The following is a 19650-nucleotide window of genomic DNA, read 5'->3' as shown; positions in this document are numbered from 1 at the left end:
CTTTACTTGAGAAGTCATTCTGGACAGTGGAGGCTCTTTAACAGGAAAGAGCCCACTGTTATTTTAGAACTGCTCACTTTCTACAAAGTAGTAGGATTTCTTTCTGAAATATGTTTTGAGACAGTGACCTTAATGGAGACACTCCATGCCAACAACACCTTAACTGGTGTGTTGGCTTCCAGACTGGTTCCAATATATCATTATGGTAAATTCATTTGCACAATGTTTTTTGTTGGGACAGACTAAGAGGCAGTGTGCTCCCCTTGAGTTTGCAATAGATTTTCATTCTGGGATTTATTTGAAAAGCTTATTCAAACATAATTTTGGTTGGAAAGATTGGTTTGGCTTCTATTTTATTTTGAATGTTAAAAATGCTACAAATTTTCTCTTATGGGAAGCTTAAGATTCACTAATTCATTCTTTCATTATAGTGGTATGAAGAAAACCAGCAGGGAGATCGGACTCCAGTGACAGTGTGACCATAACTGAAGTGGAGAGAAGGAAGTAGCTTCTCTCATCACACATACCCAGGCCTAGGAATTTTTTGACCCAGGGAGCTTCAGAAGACCTAGAGAGTACCTGAGAAAGTCCATAGCATTTTCTATTTCAATAGTATTGAACTGGCCAAGACTATTTCGTTTCCTCAGCTCCAAATGTCTCAGCCACTGCAGGTTCCTGTTTCAATGTACATGGCACATACTCCTAAAGAAACCAATTTAAATAGGTTAAGATTATTCTCAAGCATAAAAAAGGCTCAAATAGAGAAAATAAGACTGTATATAACATATCTTCCCCGTGTGATTACTGAGGCCATCACAGGGCACTTGCCTCAAAGAAAATGAAGTAAAGAGAATAGATTGGCCAAGTAAAACAAATTAATTCTAATCAAGTTGGCTAAAACTTGTAAATCAGATCTTATTCTCTGATCTTTGTAGTTTGAGTTTAATAAGAGGGAAGATTTAGAAGTACATCCAATTTTTTTGAAGCTCTGGCTTCATCTGCTGATGGGATTCAGTTGCAGCAGAGCAGAATCAGCTTCTCTCTCTAAAACAGATGCCGATTTCCTGAATGGCGGCTGAATGGCTCTTTGGGATCCACAGGTGACACTGACAAAATCCTGACTTACTATAATGGAACTTAAGTCACTGAGACATCTAGATGCCTAAATTTAGGTGTCTTCATATCATGGATCCCACTCATTCCAGGGGGACTTGGATGGTCCATAGCAATCCTTGAGTCACAGTTTCGCAAACTAGAGCATCCAAGGACCTAGAAGGTATGTCAAACCCCAACTAAGCCTGAAACACATTCAGAAATCAAATCAAGGAGTAAAAATAAATATCACAAACTGTAGTTTTCACTTTCCACCATATTTTGAGATATATTCTTACAATTAGAAAGAAAAACCAAGACAAAATCTGAAAAGTAAGTGCAACTAAACATCGAAAGATTGCATCTTGTTTCAAGGTCATAAAGATATTCTGTGGCATAGTGAGTTTATAATATAAAGCAAAATCCCAAAGTTTAGGAGAGCTAACTATAGTTGTCAGAAAAAAATCAAAGTATAAATGGATTTTATGAAATTGCATGAATTGCAGTGAAAAAACTACTGTCCACATTACTAAACACTAAAATAAATCATACTGAAAAAATAATGCTGATTCTAGATTTCAATTAATCTATTTCTTATACAATTTCTTCTCTGCTAATTTGATCATCAATTTTTATCTGTTAATACTGGCTTAATTGCTCAATCAAGTAACTTCAATGAATCCTGTTTCTTGACTCCATCAATGGCATTAGTACGAACTCTTCTGACTTCACTTTTCTTAACTTTTAGGCTTTAAGCTGAGTTCACACTGGTTTTATTCACACAGTAGAGTTCTGTCAAATAATTTTCCGAGATTGTATCTACAACAAGAGGTTCATAATACTATAGGATCCCTCAGTCTCTCAAGTTACAGACATTCCCTCACCTCACACCACTTCTGGTACAGTTAGGCAGGCATTACTGACACACTGTTCCATTCCTCTTCCATTTGCAGCTGCATCTCCTCCACTGCTGTCCTAGGAAGTTATAAAACTTAATCATTCTCTGCTAGTGAGAGATCCATAGGGGATGCAGCTTCTTAGAAACAGGTCCAATTTATTTGATGTCATCATCCCTCAGGGAATGGCGTTTACGATTGAGTTGAATGTTAATGATCAGCATTCCATGTTCTAAAAATGGCAAAAGGTCTATGGAATAGTCTCTGTAGCTATTTATTGGATGCAATGTCAAGGATAAGTATTAACAGGTCTTCTATAAATATAATAATTTGCCCTGCAAAAAAAAACACTTCAAAGAGTATAAAATCCTTAGCAGCATCTTACATATACTAAATCAGGCACAATAATGATTCCCTGTATAATGGCAGTATTAAATTGTGTCTCAAATTTGTGTCAGTGAAAATTCATTTAGTGTTTTTCACTTACAGGCATCACAGGAAAATGAGTTGAGACAGTCCCGCTACTGGCTGTGACAGAAACATTTGTCTTCCAATGTCTGTAAATAAGAAAAAAGGAAATAAGAATTGATTGATAAAAATTTGAATGGAAAAGAGGTTAGCCATTTATTTGGCATGAAGAAACTACTATCACAAATCTATTCTGAATAATGCACTATACTGGGAGAGAAAGGTTTCCATACAGCCCGAGGATGAAATCAATAGCCACAAAACTCAAGTTCTAACTGAAGCTTTTGACAACTACTTTCTGATTCTAAAAGGAGTGGTATAAAGTATTTTTAAGAGGCAAAATATTGTAAGATTCAACTAGCAACTCTCTATTGCTCTCTATTTCCAATACCCTGAGAACAACAGTATGTGAGTTAATTTTAACATGTGGAAAGAACATTTAATTTTATCAGAAGGAAACAATGAAGAATCTAATTTATTCTCCACATGTGTGCATAACCCCCATTGATATTAATAAGAGTTAAGCAGCCTATGGAGAGGAAAATAGGGCTCCAGATGTGGCAAAATGTTTTAAGAAAATTATGTGCAGCTTTGTAATGACCACAAAAATTATTTCTTTTTCTATATCAGTGTGGAGAGAAAAACTACTTCATATCCAGCCAGTCATAAAATGTTTCTGGCTTTCCTGAGGCTATGTGTGTGTGACAATGGTGCACACATAGACATGCAGAGACACAGACACACACAGAGAAATGTGTATATGGACGGTGTCTCACGGACACACAAGCACATCCTTCTCAGTTGTTGCCTTTTTCCAACTAGGGTGATCCATGGCGCAGTCTTGTTTGAAATTCCATTACTTTTGCTTAATTAATTATTTTTTTTAAGTGAGTGTTTAAAATGCTGTCAGAGGTAGCCAACAGGGCCAATAAAAGCTGGTGAAAAACCTTTGCCCTGTGCCACATTTGACTGTAATTCTACAAACTTTGTTGAGTGTGGAGGGTTAATCTTGATTAACCATGGGCAAATTTCCTCAGTTTCCCATTGGCAGTCCTGAAGTGGGATGCATTTTGATTTAAACCTTAACATTTGTACCAGTCACTTCCATTTTCTTTTCAGGATGAACTGTGATATAAGAGGTTGGTCTTTAGCAAGTCACTCCATCTAATCCACTCTTCTGAGGCATTTCCTTCTGAAGACATAAAAATACTTTGCTGTTTCTATGGTAGAGCTCTTTCTCTTAATTTTCTGTACTTTATGAGAACACAATGATCGTTATGCACTTGTCCAAACCAACCACTGCTAAATGGAACCTCTGAAGACCCTGAAAGGGTTGTCCTTTTATTGGTGTTCACAGCAGAATTTTAACTGAATGTCATTCAACTTTCTTTTCACAGCATTCCCTAGGGAACTGCCTGGACGTTGAAATCCTGCACTGCATGTTCCCTGTAGCCAAAAACTTGCAAACCTGAACCAAATCATCCTCAACACTTTTACAGCCCCCATTCAGCCCAGCTAAGCTTATGACATGTAAATGTTATTTGCACACAGACACTTATTTATTACTCTTTGGCATAGATTTCATCTGTTTTTATCTTTAATTTATTGTGCAATTTTAGAATAATATAATTTGAAGTGCTTGCCTCTGATAAAATTTCCTAAAATTTACGTTTCACATAATGTTTTTGCATGCTTCAAAATGTCAGAATAATAATGAGAGCAGGACTCCCAAGGTTTTGTTTCCTTTTTACATCTATGGAATGAAAGACAGGTTGGGTATAGGCACCTCTGTTTACTTTCCTTTTCAATCATAGACAATAGGATCTTCAGTCACTGATAAAAGCTCATTTGTACTTTGAATGTTTTCCTGTCCATTTAAGCTGATTTTATATAACATGTGAAATGACTATTCAATAATCTGTTAATTATGCACCAAATGGAGTAAGCCAAAGAATTTGCTTAATCAAGCATTCTTTTTTCCTTACGGGGAGAAAAAAACCCAATCAAACCAATCCAACCAGAAAAAAAAACAAAACCAGATAAGGCCTATGACAGGTATCGCAGATAGGCTCCTGGCTTGACTCTCAGGAGACCTTCATCCCCTTCCTGGTGGGGCTGTTTACCTCTGATGGTGGTTTTAAAGTGGAGATTTCATTTTACCTTCATTTACTTAGTCAGCTTTTTCCATTGCCAGGCTTAGATAGTTACTTAGCAAATTTCTACTTATGGTACAGGCTATATATATATATATATATATATATGTATATGTATGTGTGTGTGTGTGTGTGTGTGTGTGTGTATGTGTATATATATATATGTGTGTGTGTGCGTATATATATGTGTGTGTCTATATATACATATATATTTATATATATGTATATATATATATGTGTGTATATATATATATATACATATATATGGTATATATATTTTTACAAGCTTTTCATTTAAAGGTTTCCTCGATTGTGCTTTTATCTTTGTAGGTAGAGCCTATATATAAATATATATTTATAGCAAAATACTTATGGAATAGAAATATTCTTTACTACCTCTTCATCAATTTTTTTTTTCAGCTGAGTTTTTATGTTTGAAGTCCAAATATACCCCACCCAACCATCCCCCTCAGATCACAAATAACAGGATTAGAAATAGAAATTCTGCACTGGGACCAAGACCTAGCTTTCCCTTCAAAGTCAGGGTTGTCACATACTTAAATGGACCTTAAATTTCCTTAGTTTTAGGAAATTAAAAGGGGCTAGCAGCTGAAATTGTTATAGTTCCTATCCCTATTGCTCACTGTCTCTACTCATCTGTAGTCCTCTGTAGCCTGCATTCAAGATGACTTTACCTGGTTCTGAATGAAAGACAAACATGATCTTCTTCTCCTTAGATATATTTGGTGCAGATGCTTAAAACTACACCAAAGTATCTCAGGCAGAAGATAAATGATTGAGAAAAGTTAACTAAAGAAGCAAGGTAATCCAGAAGCCATACCTTAAAATGAAGTTGAACTTACTAAAATCCAGGCTTTGCCAGGATAATGGTTCAATACCTAAGATCTGCAGAACATGTTGGATATTTACACTTTTCTCAAACCCCTTAGAGCTCAAAATCCCATTTCTAACCTTCTTCGTGACTGAGAAATTAAATTAAGAGATTTGTTGGTAAATCTGTGGTTACCTTGTGACTGCCCTTGGTGGAATGGTACTAAGCAGGTGCATGGGGGTTTTATTGCTTGAAAGGATGTCTTTTCATTTATAAATGCAACAAAAACTCTCAATTTTTGACTAGGAACATTTGTCTCTCCTGGTTTGTTTCCTCCTCCCTCTACTGCATAAAAATACATATTGACACTACCTTGTGGCATTGCAATTTTTACTGTGATGCATTATAGTTTTCAAAGCACAGTAATTTTTATGATATGTGGTAGCTTAAAGGGAAAAGCAGTATCCAGCAGGGAAATGAAGGGTGAAACACTGGCCTCTTTGAAGTCAGTGAGAAAAACTATTACTGCCTTCAGTATGGGTGAGGTTTCAGTCCAAACATTCAGGGAGAAACATGGAGCCGTGTATTGATTTTTCCTCTTAGGCAAAACTGTAGGGAAGAGAAGAGAAATGCATTCATCTGGAATCTAGGATGGCTAATGTCAGTAGGCCTTTAGGAAATTGTGTTACATAGATGAATGGTATGTTGGTCCAATGAAACATCCAAAATCTCTACATTTGACCTCTGAGTCTCTAAACGAAGAATAAAGAACCCAACTGCAAAACCCAATATAGCAAGGTTTCTGTTTGCATATGTAAAAGAGAGCATCCAAATCTGAACATATTGAAGAATAAAACAGCCAAGTTTGAGGCTTCCCCAGTCTATATTAGTAAATTGGAAAGTATACCCAATACATTTAGACAGTATTTTGTAAAGGAGCAGTAAACATTTATAAATAAAACCCATATTAATATGGGAATTCTCCCCTAGTAGCTGCCCCTATCTAATTTAAGATATTTGTGGCTAATTAAGGGAATATGGTATCACAGTTAAACAGGGGAAATATTGAGATAAATAATTCATGAACATCTGAAGTAAGTAACTTCTAAATAGATACTTTGACTAATTTATTTTTGACAAATAAATGAGCAAAGCTTTGTTTTTGCAATAGTCTGATGAACTGAAATTTTCATTTCTGTAGCTGAAATAGAACATATTTGGACAACTGCTGGTTTACTTTCTAAAAGTTCATAACACACAACTTAGGTAACAAAACATACAGTTCTACCATTATTTGTGAATGTAGAGTATCTGAATACATTTTTGCATTGAACAGTTCTCAAATCCATTGGCCAAAATTTGTCAGTACCAAGAAATAGTGAGAATGCTGAAATAGCAAATAAATTCATTAATTAAATCTTAGTAGGTTTGCATAAAATTCACATGCAAGGAGAAGATGACAGGAGAGTTAAAGTAGCTCTGTTCTGAACCCCACTCCTTCTTGTTCTTAATGAAAGAGTAAATCTGAGGCTTTGATATCACTGCTTTGTCATGGTAATTGGGAAGCTGTGAATTCAACATGATGACTTTACTGCAGGTTGAAGAAAGAAGAGGTGTTGAACTATGAGGAAAATAATTTATTTAAATGTCAGTCTAGATAAAAGGCCAAAGGTTAATAAAAGCTATGCATTGTATATCATGGAGTTTCTTTTTAAGTGTGATGTACTTGAAACAATTCTATATGAAAATCTCAGTTTATGGCCATTAGGCTCTTATTTCTTATTGAGTTTGTTAATACACAGTAACATGTGAATTAGACTACTCAGAAAGGAGACTGACTATGTTTGTTAAGTTAATCAAAATTGTTTCTATTCTCACTTCTTTCACCTCTTCACCTACTCCAAATTATGTGGTAGCGCAATTGCTTACAATAATTATAAGGAGAAGTGGAAAGTAGCTCTTATACAAACATGACATTCACAGTAAACACGGATGCATTCTTTTCAGAGAAAGGCAGTACAGAAACATGGACAAAAGTCCTCTTTTCCTATATGTGTAGGACTTGTTTGTACTAGTTGCCTGGACCAGCAAAGGGTTCAGAATTATTAGTGTTTATGGTTCCGTGAAAAAATTAGACATATGGTTAAATATTTAGTAGCTTTGTGTTCCACCTCTGGAAAAATTTAAATGAAACACTCTCATGTTCCAAAGTAAGAACATAATCATGATGTAAAAGAGAACTATACTGCAAATAGTCAGGACTTTCAAATTGTGTTCTCTAAGGAAAAATATTTGAAACTTGCTGATTGTTATAAAGAAAGGAAAAACATACTGAAGTTCAATTTCACCTGAACTGATTCTGTACAATTTATGTTTTTATAATAAAGTCTCATGGCAGTTACACAGTTGACGGGTAATTTCAAAACCTTTATCAGTTTCCAATTACAGCTTAGACCTCCACAATAAAAAACTTTGAAATCAACATAACAAGGAAATTCTCTACACCATCAAACTCCCTATCTGAGATTTAATTAAAATAGGATGTATGAGACAGGAAGAAAGAGGAAAGGACAAGTAGGATGGATGTTCATAAATTAGTCATAGCAGCAGCTTTAGCACTCACAAATGATGACCAGCCCATTTGCTGTATGTTTGGTGGGGGTTTTTTGGGTTTTTTTTTGTTTGTTTGTTTGTTTTTTGTTTTTTTTTTTTTTTGCAGAGATAATAAAATTCAGTAGATGCCTCTAGTTTGTTCACCAATTGAAGGTGCAGAGCTAAAAACTGCACCAGGCATTAGGGGTCTCAAGCCTTCCTCTTTGGAGTATGAGGAAAAAAGAGAGAAATCACAGAGAGTCTTGAACTACACCACCACCTGCTGTTGCAATCATTATGACTCACATAATTTATTCATATCCAAATACAGTGTGCATCTGCTATTTATTGATATTTTGGTTTATTTTTCTTATTATAGCTTCTGCTTATATTGAATAAAGTTTCCAAGTACTGTGGATAGTATATAAATATGGGTTATATATTGCTTATAAAGGCCTTTCCTTTTCACAGCATCAAAGAATGAAAAATGCATTTCCTCCCTTTCCAGCTAAGGAATATAAACATCAAAGGAAGGATTAGCATTTTAGGTCTTTGCACTCTAAATCTTTGTGTCATATGTCTTGCTGTCTCACACAGAACATTTCTATTTCTATACCTATTACATAATCAGAGCAGTGGGCCAAACATCTTTACTTTCCTCTTATTTGCATAATTAATTAAATTCCAACATTTTTGCCAAGCTATCTGCACTCACACTGAAATAACAACTGCCACTTCTCATGCTGAAATGAATTCATTACCTAGGGTTCAAGCTGCTGTTCCCACTGCCAGGTGAAAGTTTACAGCACACAGTCAGCCCCTGCTCCTCTGCTATAATGTCCCAGCCGTCAGATATCGTGGATTATGGCAGATTCCATAAACATAATCCCAGATGCTGTGACTGCAAAAGCAGAAGGGTCTTGAGGATTGTGCTGCAGCCACCTACAGGGGCTTGGCTGCCAGAAGGCAGCACAAACCTTGGGCTGTCATACAGCATGGAGAGGGCTTGAGGCTGAGGATACTCAAGATGTGCTGATTTCAAGCCAGATTATTTTAGGAGGGTTCTTATGAAATGTCCCTGTATAATGGAGACTTCAACATCTTAAAGATAGCAATATAAATGATTGCCTGCCTTGGATTATTTTCTTTCAGATGAAATAATCCAGGTTGATACAGAGATTCATACTACTGCAGGCCCTATCTAGTGACCCTTTTTTTTTCTCATCTATACTTGTGTTTTAAATCTCTTTTTCTGCAGCAGGAAGCATTCTGCCAAGTCAGTAAAATGAAAAAAATTCTATGCAGAGGTCTTTGCCTCCACTGTGAAAGTGTCTACTATGTCTAAAGTTGAATGAGAGCAAACCAGCATATCAAACATGTGGATATCTAGCTGTGCAATAAGCCATTTGGTCAATAGGGAAAAGTCTGGCTTCTTGAAGGAAAGCAGCACAGCTCTGTCTGCTTTCCTTTATTTGTTACTTTTAGGTTTTCAATCTGCTGTACAAAAGGGTGACTTTCTGCTTGCTTTTATCACATGGGAACATGAACAACTATTTGTCAGCTAGGATTTGTCTTCACAAAGTCACTGCAAGTTAGCCATGGTAGTGATGACTATGCAGAAGGCAGGTGGTCTTTCTCATCTGCAGAGCCTTTTTTTGAAATAAGGACACAAACCAGTACATATGAGTTGGCTGGGGAACCGAGGCCACTCCAGAGGTCACTCCACAGCACAAAAGCAGCACAAACATGTCCTCAGCTGTCAAGGTCACTAAGTTTTGCACTGATGGCTCTCCAAATGCAGGTTCTCACCGTGCTTATGCTTACAATTTTACCAAAATACATTCTTCCACCAGAGTTTGCATGACAATGAAATTATGCATGCACCTACACAGCCACAGGTTTCAAAATACACGGTGAAAGTAAATTACTTTCAAATGTAGTTTTACTTATTTTTGTGTTTGGTTCAACAGTTCTTGGCCTGCAAGACTCATTATTTGCTGTAATTCCATGGTGTTCACTCATTTTTGTTTATTGGAGAACAAAATATGTGTGAGCTCTAGCATGAACAGGAGTTACACCATGCCAAAATATGAGTACATTATTAGGCTACAGGAATAATCTAATACATTGAAAGTTTGAAGAAACATTTTAGGTATTTTCTGGGATTTTCTTTTTTTTTAGAATCAAACAGCAACAGATTTGGGTTCCTTTAATATTCCAGCTATTACTTTGAGCTTCCCATATCTATTAGGTTTTGGAATACAGTGACCTCTTCCAGAGTGAAATGTTATTTCAAATTTCACATTGTAGGCTGAGTATTAGCATTAGGCAGGCACTCACTTCTTTGGAACGTTGCTATAGACTGAGGACTGGTTTGTTAAAACTTTGTTCTTCAACAAACTCTTTAATCTCTTAATATAAATAAATAAATAAAATTTAAAAAATAAAAACCAGCTAAAGCCTCAAAAAACAAACACTCAAACTGTGTCAATAAAAGCTACATTGAACCAATCTAGAAGCAAGGAAATCTTCAAGGAATCTTCCCCAGGAATAAAAACCAGAAAAGCTTTAAGATCTTTCTCATGCTTAATGCAAAGTATACAATTTTGTATTTTTCCTTTGCAATTCATTGTTAATGTCAAGTGCAGTGTTCTAAGGTCATAATACATAAGGAAATGTGATTTTTCTGAGTTCCTCAAAACTTTTGGAAGCTGTGACTTCTCATCAATGTACAGATATCATGGAAGTAGGCGCTACATTTAGTTCTATAGGGAGAGTAAAGTAGAAGATTTCAGAGTTATGTCAGAGTTACATGAAGCATACACTCATGGAAAGCCCAGGAATAGTTTCCACCAGAGTTTACTATTTAAAGTTTATTCTTGATACTAAGTATTTATATCATTAGTAATCGATATATCTGAGCTCTGCCAAATTAGACTAGGGCAGAATCTGTTTACAGCTTCTGTAAAATAGAACAGAGATGTGATTGCATTGTCTTTACTTTGCACTTTTTGCACATAACAAGGCTACTTTTGTGTCATTTAAATTTGCTTCCCCTTTGATGTAGTAATTTTCCCTCTAGATTAACGGCTTTTATGTTCTTTGCTTGTAACAAAAAAAAGGCCATCTTGTCTTGAAATGTGAGTTTCTTTTAATCTACAGTACATTTCACTTAACTTTATTAATTTGCCTTTCAGTGTTGTAGCAACTGAGATTACACAACCTCATACCTGCTGTTACCACAAAAATTACCAACAGTTGCCAGTTGATAATTTCAAAGCTACACACACTCATAGCCAGACATGTCCATACTCACTGGTTTTGGATAGAAAATACTCCATTTTCAATTACTGGGATATCTGAAATAATCATTCTCTGAAGAAATTGCTCTCTTGATTTATCCAGATATATATATGGGTGGAAAGATAATTTAAAATTAGTTAAGGAAATTCTTTTCTGGCGGCTAAGTCTCAGCAGAATGAGGGGTTTTCTCTCTCAGGTTATTTGCCTCTGTCCCTGCCGATTCTGACAGTGTTGTTACCACCATATTTCACCAGTCATATGAGACACAATTCCAAGAGTTGCTGGAGAGACATGAGGGCAAGAGAGTGCTAAATTATGGAGGGGAAAATGAAGACATAGCAGACAAGGAGGAGGCAAACACTGGAAAGAGATATAGCAGAAGGAGCAGAAAAAACGACCACGTAGGATACAAGTAAATCCCATTTGACTATTTGAAACATCACACACACTGTAAGTAACAATTTACTAGGACAGTCTTGGGGTTCACTGTATTATTGCAGTATTTTCCCAGGTATCAGTCTTGTTGTATGACCTATCTGCCTTTCTCATTTTGCCCTTAACATCCGGTCTTCAAAATGTGTGACACAAAATACTTGGCCAAAGACCAAAAAGCAGTGACACGCCTGTCCCGGTTTTATGTCCGTACGTAGCAATTTACAGATTAATGGGAGTTAGTGCTAAAGCCTGATTTAAAGCTAGTTCCTTTTCACACGGAGCGAGCCGTCGTTACAAAATAAAACCTGGAGAAGCCTGCTGGCCTCGGCTGCGTTGCCAGCGCTGCTGCAAGACCCCCGCGGGGGAAGAGGGACCCGGCAGCCGCGACGGCGGGGACCGCTGCCGCTGCCGCCTCCGCCGCTAGAGGGGACTCGGGACCTGTTTTCCCGAGGATAAAACGGGAACCGGCTGCAGGTTCTAGGGAGCCCGGGCTGCATTTTGGCTCCGTGGGAAGAGAGAAGCGGCTGGGCGCGGGTTACAGAGCGGGCAGGCGGTTTGCACGCTGGTTTGGGACGCGGAGTAGCTGGGTGGGTAAGCCCTAGATTGCCAAAGAAACTTTAATGCGCTTTCTCGCTCCCAAAGTAACTTTGTGTTAGAGAGTCTCTGTTACGAAACATGGAAGGCTTTCATAAATCAGCGTCATGGCAAATAGGTTTTAAGCTTCTTACAGATCCCGTGCCAGCAAGACTGTGTGCCATGCCACTCGAGCACCCACCTTCCTTAAGCCTTTCCACCCACGTTTTATAAAGTGAGATGGAAGCTTTGGCTGGAAACATTGGAAAAGGGAACGAGGAGGACAGACAACAGGCGGAAACCTCCAAGAGATGCTTTCTCGGCTCTTTTTCTTTCCCACTTGCACACTAAGACACAGGGCTGCGAACCCAGATGGTCGGCCTGACCCTCCATGCCCCCGTTGGATGCTGGCAGCCTCCCCCCATGTGCCCCCAGAGCCCCCGGGCCGGGAGCGCTGCGGGAGGAGGTGGGAGGGAGAACCCAAACTGTGTCCAGGCCGGGGTCCCGCACTCGCTGTGCACCTGGCAGGGCAAAACCTCGTGTTGGTGTCGGCCTGTTTTTGGGGGTTTTTTACTAAGAAAAACGGATGTCAGGAGGGAAAAAAAATGAAGAGGAAAAAAGGCGAAGGTGGGAGCTTGCCCGGAGGGAGGGAGAGCCCCGCGGGAGCGGAGGGAAGCCCACGGGGGCAGGAGACGGACAAAGGGCAGCGAGGGGCGCAGCCCTGCCCCAGCCGTAGCGGCGCGGCAGCGATTTCCGCGGCGGGCGGGGGTCGGCGGAGCGCAGCCCAGCGCGGAGCCCACACTGCGGTACCGCCGAGGGAGCGCCGGCCGAGGCGCTCAACAGGCGCTGCCGCCCCGCCGGGACGGGGTCGGCACACGGCAGGAGCCGCGCTCGCTGCCAGCCCCGTGCCAGGCGGCGGCGGCGGCCGGGAAGGGGCTTGGCCGCCGCTCGGCGGGGCTGCCGCGCCGCCGGGGCTCGCCCGAGCGGGACCCACCCTGCCCGCTCAGCCGGGGCCGGCAGCCCGGCCGGCAGCGCCGCCGCTTCCTTTGTGTGCGTGAGGGGAGCTGCGGCGGGTCCCCCCGGCGGGCTGTCAGCGCTGCCCGCGAGGAGGCGGGGAAGGGAAGGGACGGGAAGGGAAGGGAGGAGGCGAGGGAAGGCGCTGGCAGGGCGGCTCTCGCGTCCCCGTCACAAGGTAAGCCCCGCTTCCCCAGGGCGGAGAGAGGCGCTGGAAGCGCCGCGGGGCCCTTTGCCTGACCTGCCGAGCGGCTTCGCCCAGCCCCGGAGAGCGGCCGGCAGCGGCTCGGCGGGTCGCCGCCGCCTCCTGCTCCCCGGCGGCGCGGGGAGCCGAGCGCGGGCTGCGGCGGCGGCTCGGCGCGGCGCGGCTCCGGCACTTTGCGATGGGCTGGCGGCAGCGGCGGCCGGACAGCAGCGGGGGCCGACGCGGGGCTCGCAGCTAAGGGGCGAGGAGGAGGGACCATGGCCGCATCCAGTAACTCCAGTTTGTCCGGCTCGTCGGTTTCCTCCGGTAAGTTTCTCCAGCGAACGCCGCATTTCTCCTCTCCCTCCATTTTAGCAGGGAGCTACCTGTCTGCAGAGCGCCTCGCCGTCCCGTTCGCCCCAGCCGCGCGGCAGGCTCTCCCCTCGCCCTGGGCGGGCGCTCCCCCGGGGCGGCGATGCCCCCGCCCGGGGTCGGCTGTCCCTCCGGCGGCACTGAAGGGGGAAGCCGGGACGGGGGAAGCGCGGCGGGGCCCGGTTCGCCTCCCCGCCGCCCTGCCGTGCCTTTGTGTGGGGTGAGGGAGAGGGGAGCCCCGCGCCCGGCTCCCTCGCCGGGGGAGCAGCATCCCTCCTGGCTCGGGAAGGGGCGCGCCCGCGGCCCCCGCGCCTCCGCGGTCGGCGCGGTACCGGGAGCTCCCGCCGCGGGGCTTGGGGTGAGGAGGGCATTCAAAGACCGACGCGCATCCTCCGCCTTGGTCCCCGCGGTACAGGACTGGCCCCGTATCACGCCTCGGCGCGTCGTGGTGCTCTGGGGCGGGCGGGGGTTGCCAGGCGTGCCACTTGGTGGGTGTTGCGGCACACCTCGCGTTTTCAGTACTTCTGCAGGACTGGGAACAATTAAATTCCCGATCCAGATTAAAAATGCTCCAGGTGACGGATTGCCCAGGGTTTCGGGCGCGGGTGTGAGGCGCTTGTGCCTGCTCTGGGTTTTGGGGATGCTGGGTGGGAGGCGGTGCGGTGCAGCGCTCTGCCCCGCTCACGGTGTGGGGCTGGCTGCGCTGCAGACCCGCAGGAGGGCACAAAAGTTACGGCGCGTTTTTAACCCAGGCAGCCTGAAATTGAAAGCAGAGATACAAGAGTACCACTGCCTGCTGCTTAGCTCACGAACAGTTACTGTAATATTTAAGTTATGAGAAATTGGCTGAGAGTAACATCCTGGCATTTCAGTGGGCTGAACGAGTAAATAGAAGCATGAACAACTTAGGGGTTCAAGGGACTTGTGACTCAGTGTTTTATTTGAGGTGCCAGACTGAGATTTTTAAGAGCGTTTCTTAAACATAGCAATATGTGCTGTGAACAGCAGACAAGCTCCTCTGACTATCAATACAACTCTAGCAAAATATAAATAAATGTAAAGGCCAATGAGCCTTTTTTAAAAAGCCAATGTATGTAACTTACACAACATATTCTGTGCCACTGTTCCAGTGTTCAACACTTACAAACAGATCCGAAGAAGGAACTAGGTCCTAAAAACACATTTTTAAACAGTTTTAACAAAAAACGCACAAACATTGCAAGCCTTTATTGCCTTGACTCAAAAGCACCTGAGAGAAGTAGGCATGAGGAATTCTGCCTTGTGTTCACATTCACAATGCAAGAGTTGCAAGACCAAAATGAAAATAAGCAAGAATCCAGCCAACTTTATGGCTTATTAGTGAAGGTAGTCATCTGGGCAATGTGGTTTTATTTTATGCATCATTTGTATATTTTTACATCTAAGTTATGTGATAAAACCAGAAACAACTTTAAAAGCCCAGATTGGAACCTGTGACTCTCTTCCTTGGTGCTTTAACCATTAAGCTGCTGAAGCGTGTCCCCAGTTTGGAGAAAATGTGTAGCTCTCTTGCTCCATGAATCTCATGATCTTTCTTGCATATTACTCCAGTGTCTGTAGAAGGATACTGAATGCATACCTCTGAATCCCCTCTGGCTTTCCTAAATCTGGGCTTCAGGATCCTTGTGAATTGAGAGATGTGCATCCCCTGCAGAGTTGGTTCAAATGTCTGAAATGCAGGGAAGAGTGGGAATTCAGTTACATCCTTGGTGTGAGCAGTTGAGGTCATCCAACTCCAGGTGGCCTCCTGCTCATCAGGTAAATCTAGCACCAAAAATAACATCCAGCCAGGGAACTGAGATCTAGGCTTTAGCTGTACATCATTAAAAGATGCACATCAGGAGTTGACACATGACAGTACCCTGCTTTGTATCAAGCCTTTAGCTATGGCCTACAACAGTTTGTGGTTTGTCTTTTGTTTTGTATTTTTGCAAGCGTGAGCACAGCTGAGCCTTGGCCCATGCCTGGGGCTCTTAGGTGCCACAGTAGTACAACTAATAAATACTGTCAAGTACTCTATAAAGCAACTGAGTGACCTTGACTTTTATAACTTGTGACCTTGGAATGGTTTTTGTTTTTTTTCCAGTTTATTCAATCTATACTTCTATGTGTATACTAACCAGCAGTTAAATTTGCTGCAGCATGATAAAGTTGCCAATATTAGCAGACACACCATATCTGACTATGTGCAGCTGTATTCTGGCTGTCTGTGGTTTAAGTTCTCAGAACTCAGCAAGTCTTACAGCATTTTGTTTACATGGTCTAAACAAATAGTCTTGCCTTAAAATTTAGTTTGGTAGAATTTATATGTATGCTTAACATACCAATATCAAGATTTCCAAATAGTGTAAGTATTTCTATTCCACAGAAGAGGGGAGGTTATGCTACCACAGTACATTCTACAAATAGAAAAAGGAAGTGAATTTTGATGTTGATAGTAGAATACCACACTGCAGAACTCAGCTCTGCCACTACTTACTAATGCTGCCAAAGCTCGAGAATGTGTTACTACAAGTGACCATTTGTGATGTAGCATTTCTGCTTCAGTTCCTGCCAATTCATGTCAATGACAAAGTTAAACAGTTCAAATATATTTATTGTGAGAAAGCTGCCCAAGAATTTTATGGTGTGGATATTCTGCTTGCCCACTTATATTTCTGTAAATGTACCAGTGGGATTTATAGTCTTGAACTTGTGTCTACATTAAAGGTCAGAATCTGGTTCTGTTCTGGAGTGGTTATTTATAAGCACTACCTGCCCAGTGTCATGGCAGGGTGGTGAGCTGTAGCTGTTGTACAGATGGGGAGCTAACATGCATGGGGAGCTATGATTTCAACTATCCACTGATGGTAAAGCAAATGTTCATACTTAGGAGGCTGTTGCTCCTTTGATTTCACAGCTGGAGGACCAGTCCCTCCTTCATAGCTTGTGTCTGTGGTCTGTGTGCTCATCTCAAGGGCCACTGTGAGGCTGCTAATTATAGGTTCAATAATATTAGGTTCTCGTTACAGGCCCCATCTAACAGAAGCCTATGAAGGACTTTTTTCAGTAAGCTGGCACTCACTGGTAACAAAATCTACAGGAGAGCCATGGGTATTTGTATTGTATTTCTTCATATATCATTTCTTCAAGCTCTCTGCTTTTGGTAACAGAACTTAACCTGCTCTGACTACCAGCTGTTGCATTTGAAGTGGCTGGGGGAGAAAGAAGGGTAATATTCTGAAGGAAGAAGGGGGCATGGTAAGCAATTACATTAAGTATGCTTTTTTGGACCTTAGATAAATCTGCACACAGTATAAAAAGCTGATATTATAATTGCTTCCACTGGGAATTCCACTTTACTTTCCTGTAATCTCTTCTTTAACACATACCCAGGTGACCCAGGTGATCTATTAGCTGTATTCATTGCAAACCCCTAAATTTTGCTCTTCTCCCTAGATAAAGTGCTGATTTAACTGCAAGCAGCATCTTTTCTCTCTCTCCTATCCTCTGAAGAAAACTGTGCATGTTTTTATGCTTTCCTTCATGCTGCAGTCTCCTTAAAATAGACATTCCGTTGCCAGTGCCCATCTTAGTATTGACCCTTATTCTCACTCATTATAATCTTGCTTTTTAAAAACTTCTTTGCTTTTACTGAAACTTCTCAGCTTTTTCCTGGCAAACAGTCCACCTCTCCCACTTTGTCGCTAGCTGCCTCCAGTTTCCTCCAACCAGTAGCCAAATACTGATTATACAGGACTGATGAACTTGAGACTCGATTTTCTGGAATGTAAATAAAAGCTTGAGTGAAGAGACCTTTGTGGCTGTGCCTGCTTTCCTTTGCAAAGAAGCAAGAAATGCAGAGTGTTTCCCACCTAGGCTCCCACCTAGTTGTGCCATCCAAAGTTAGCTCAATGTGGCCATAAATGCCAGCTGGCTTTTAAAGCTGCCATTCTGCTTGAGAAGTCTTGTGCCAGATACCCTCCCTGTGGCAGGTGGATAGGTTAGGTAGCTTGGGCTGTCTGTCAGGTAAGGGTCCATGCCGAAGGTAAATGCAAATACAAGCCTGATAAATGATAACGTGTAACCAGGCTGCCTTGGACAGCAGGACTCAGACTGTGCCAAAACCTTTGCATGAGCCTGAGCCTGTGCTGTGAAAGTGGTAACACTGCAAGAATTTGGGTGAGAACCCAAGGCAAATATGTAAATGTACGTGCCAGTGTACCCAGTATTTTGTTTCTTCTTTGAGCTCCAAAGATAAGTTTGCAGGTGTTAGGCTGAAGGGATAGTTCAGCACCTTTCTTCTTCCCAACTGAATTGGTGCTTCTTCTTGGGCTGTAAACATTTTGAGTAATACCTGTTGGTAGAGCAGGTGATGGAGTTAAAATACATAGGCAAGCTTTCTGCTACAGGCTGAGAAGGGCTTGTGTGTTTTGGCAGGGCATTTTTACTTTTCAACTGCATCCACTTCTCTAATGAAAGATAGCTGCTTCTCCCCCCAATCCCCTCTTTTTGCAAACTCAAATACTGTATAGAAGACTGTTAAAAAGCAAAGTCACGGATTATTGATGGTATTTTTTTTATTTGAAAATGAAACATTTTTCTGTCTCGAAGATAAGAGGAAAAGGCCTTTAAGTATCATTTAAGAACTGATCCTTATTAATTAATAATTAATTTTATGGTTCATAAACTAATATTTGCAATAAATTGAAAGGCAGCAAATTGTTGGGTTTTTTAAAATAAATGAGCATGAGTTGTTTAAAGCAAGCATAGTTCTCAGCTGTGGGTTTTTACACACCCTCTACTTTTTGAGAAGGATTAAAAAATGCTTATCAAGGGAAGAAGAAAAGTCTTTGGTGGTTCTAGTGACTTAACAAGGTCAAAATAAAATATTAAAGGCTCATGACTCTCTGGGGGTCATTAAGGTACTATGATGTGAAATAGGCAGATATATTATAAAAATGAAAGTCAACATGGACCGATTTTAATTAAGATGCAAGCAAGTGGGAAGAAATGAAATTACTATTGTACAGAGATTCAGAGAGATTCTAATTGGGAAAAAGATTACTAAATGAAAATAGATGTTTATTCTTAATGATTTAATAGAAATAGTGTTGAGCAAATTGGCACATGAAAGCTATTGAAATCATGCTGTCATTATGTTGATAAGGTGCTGCTTTTGATTTTTAAAGGGGCAATAATTTTTTTTAATTTCTGTTCCTCATGCCAAGCTTCTGCTGGCCAGGGTGTTCTTGTTTTAAGTTAAAGCTGAAGTCTTTTGTATCTGATGATTACAAAGAACTCACCATTCTTATTAAAAATAATAAAATTCAAAAGGGAAAAATGCCATAGTAGTCCATTCTGATGTAGTGATTGATTCAGCAGTTAGTTACCAACCATGTAGGCTGTGATTAGTGAGAATAAAATAGCCTGGAAACTGGTATCATGCATGTCTGCTTCACAGTTCAGCTTATAAGCTCTCATGCTCTGTAAAGCAAAAGTCTTGTTCTTCTTAGGGATCTGCTTGTCTCACAGACATATGTGGAGGATCAGGTGAACAGTCTTTCATGCTGTCATGCTGATGACCTTTTTGGACATCCGTTCCATTGGAGTTCTTACCTCCTGTCTGATGGTTCTAAGGAAGCCTACATATGCCAGATGCTGAGTGACTGTAGGCAGGAATATTTTTTACATTGGTGAATGTTATAATGAGGTCTC

At 41.2% G+C, this 19650-nt stretch overlaps 1 protein-coding gene across 1 annotated transcript in view; it reads left to right on the top strand.

Annotated features, from left to right (window-relative positions):
* Window positions 1-13671: 13671 nt before the first annotated feature.
* Window positions 13672-19650, top strand: part of CHN2 (chimerin 2) — a 159753-nt gene continuing 153774 nt past the window's right edge. The window contains exon 1 of the mRNA XM_068207925.1: window positions 13672-13869. Coding sequence (XP_068064026.1) covers window positions 13821-13869 — 49 coding nt within the window. The 5' untranslated portion in view covers window positions 13672-13820. The remainder of the gene's footprint in view (window positions 13870-19650) is intronic.

The sequence above is a fragment of the Anomalospiza imberbis genome, chromosome 1 (assembly GCF_031753505.1).
Source record: "Anomalospiza imberbis isolate Cuckoo-Finch-1a 21T00152 chromosome 1, ASM3175350v1, whole genome shotgun sequence".
In the NCBI taxonomy this organism is placed as follows: Eukaryota; Metazoa; Chordata; class Aves; order Passeriformes; family Viduidae; genus Anomalospiza; species Anomalospiza imberbis.
This window is presented reverse-complemented; position numbering and strand designations above follow the sequence as displayed.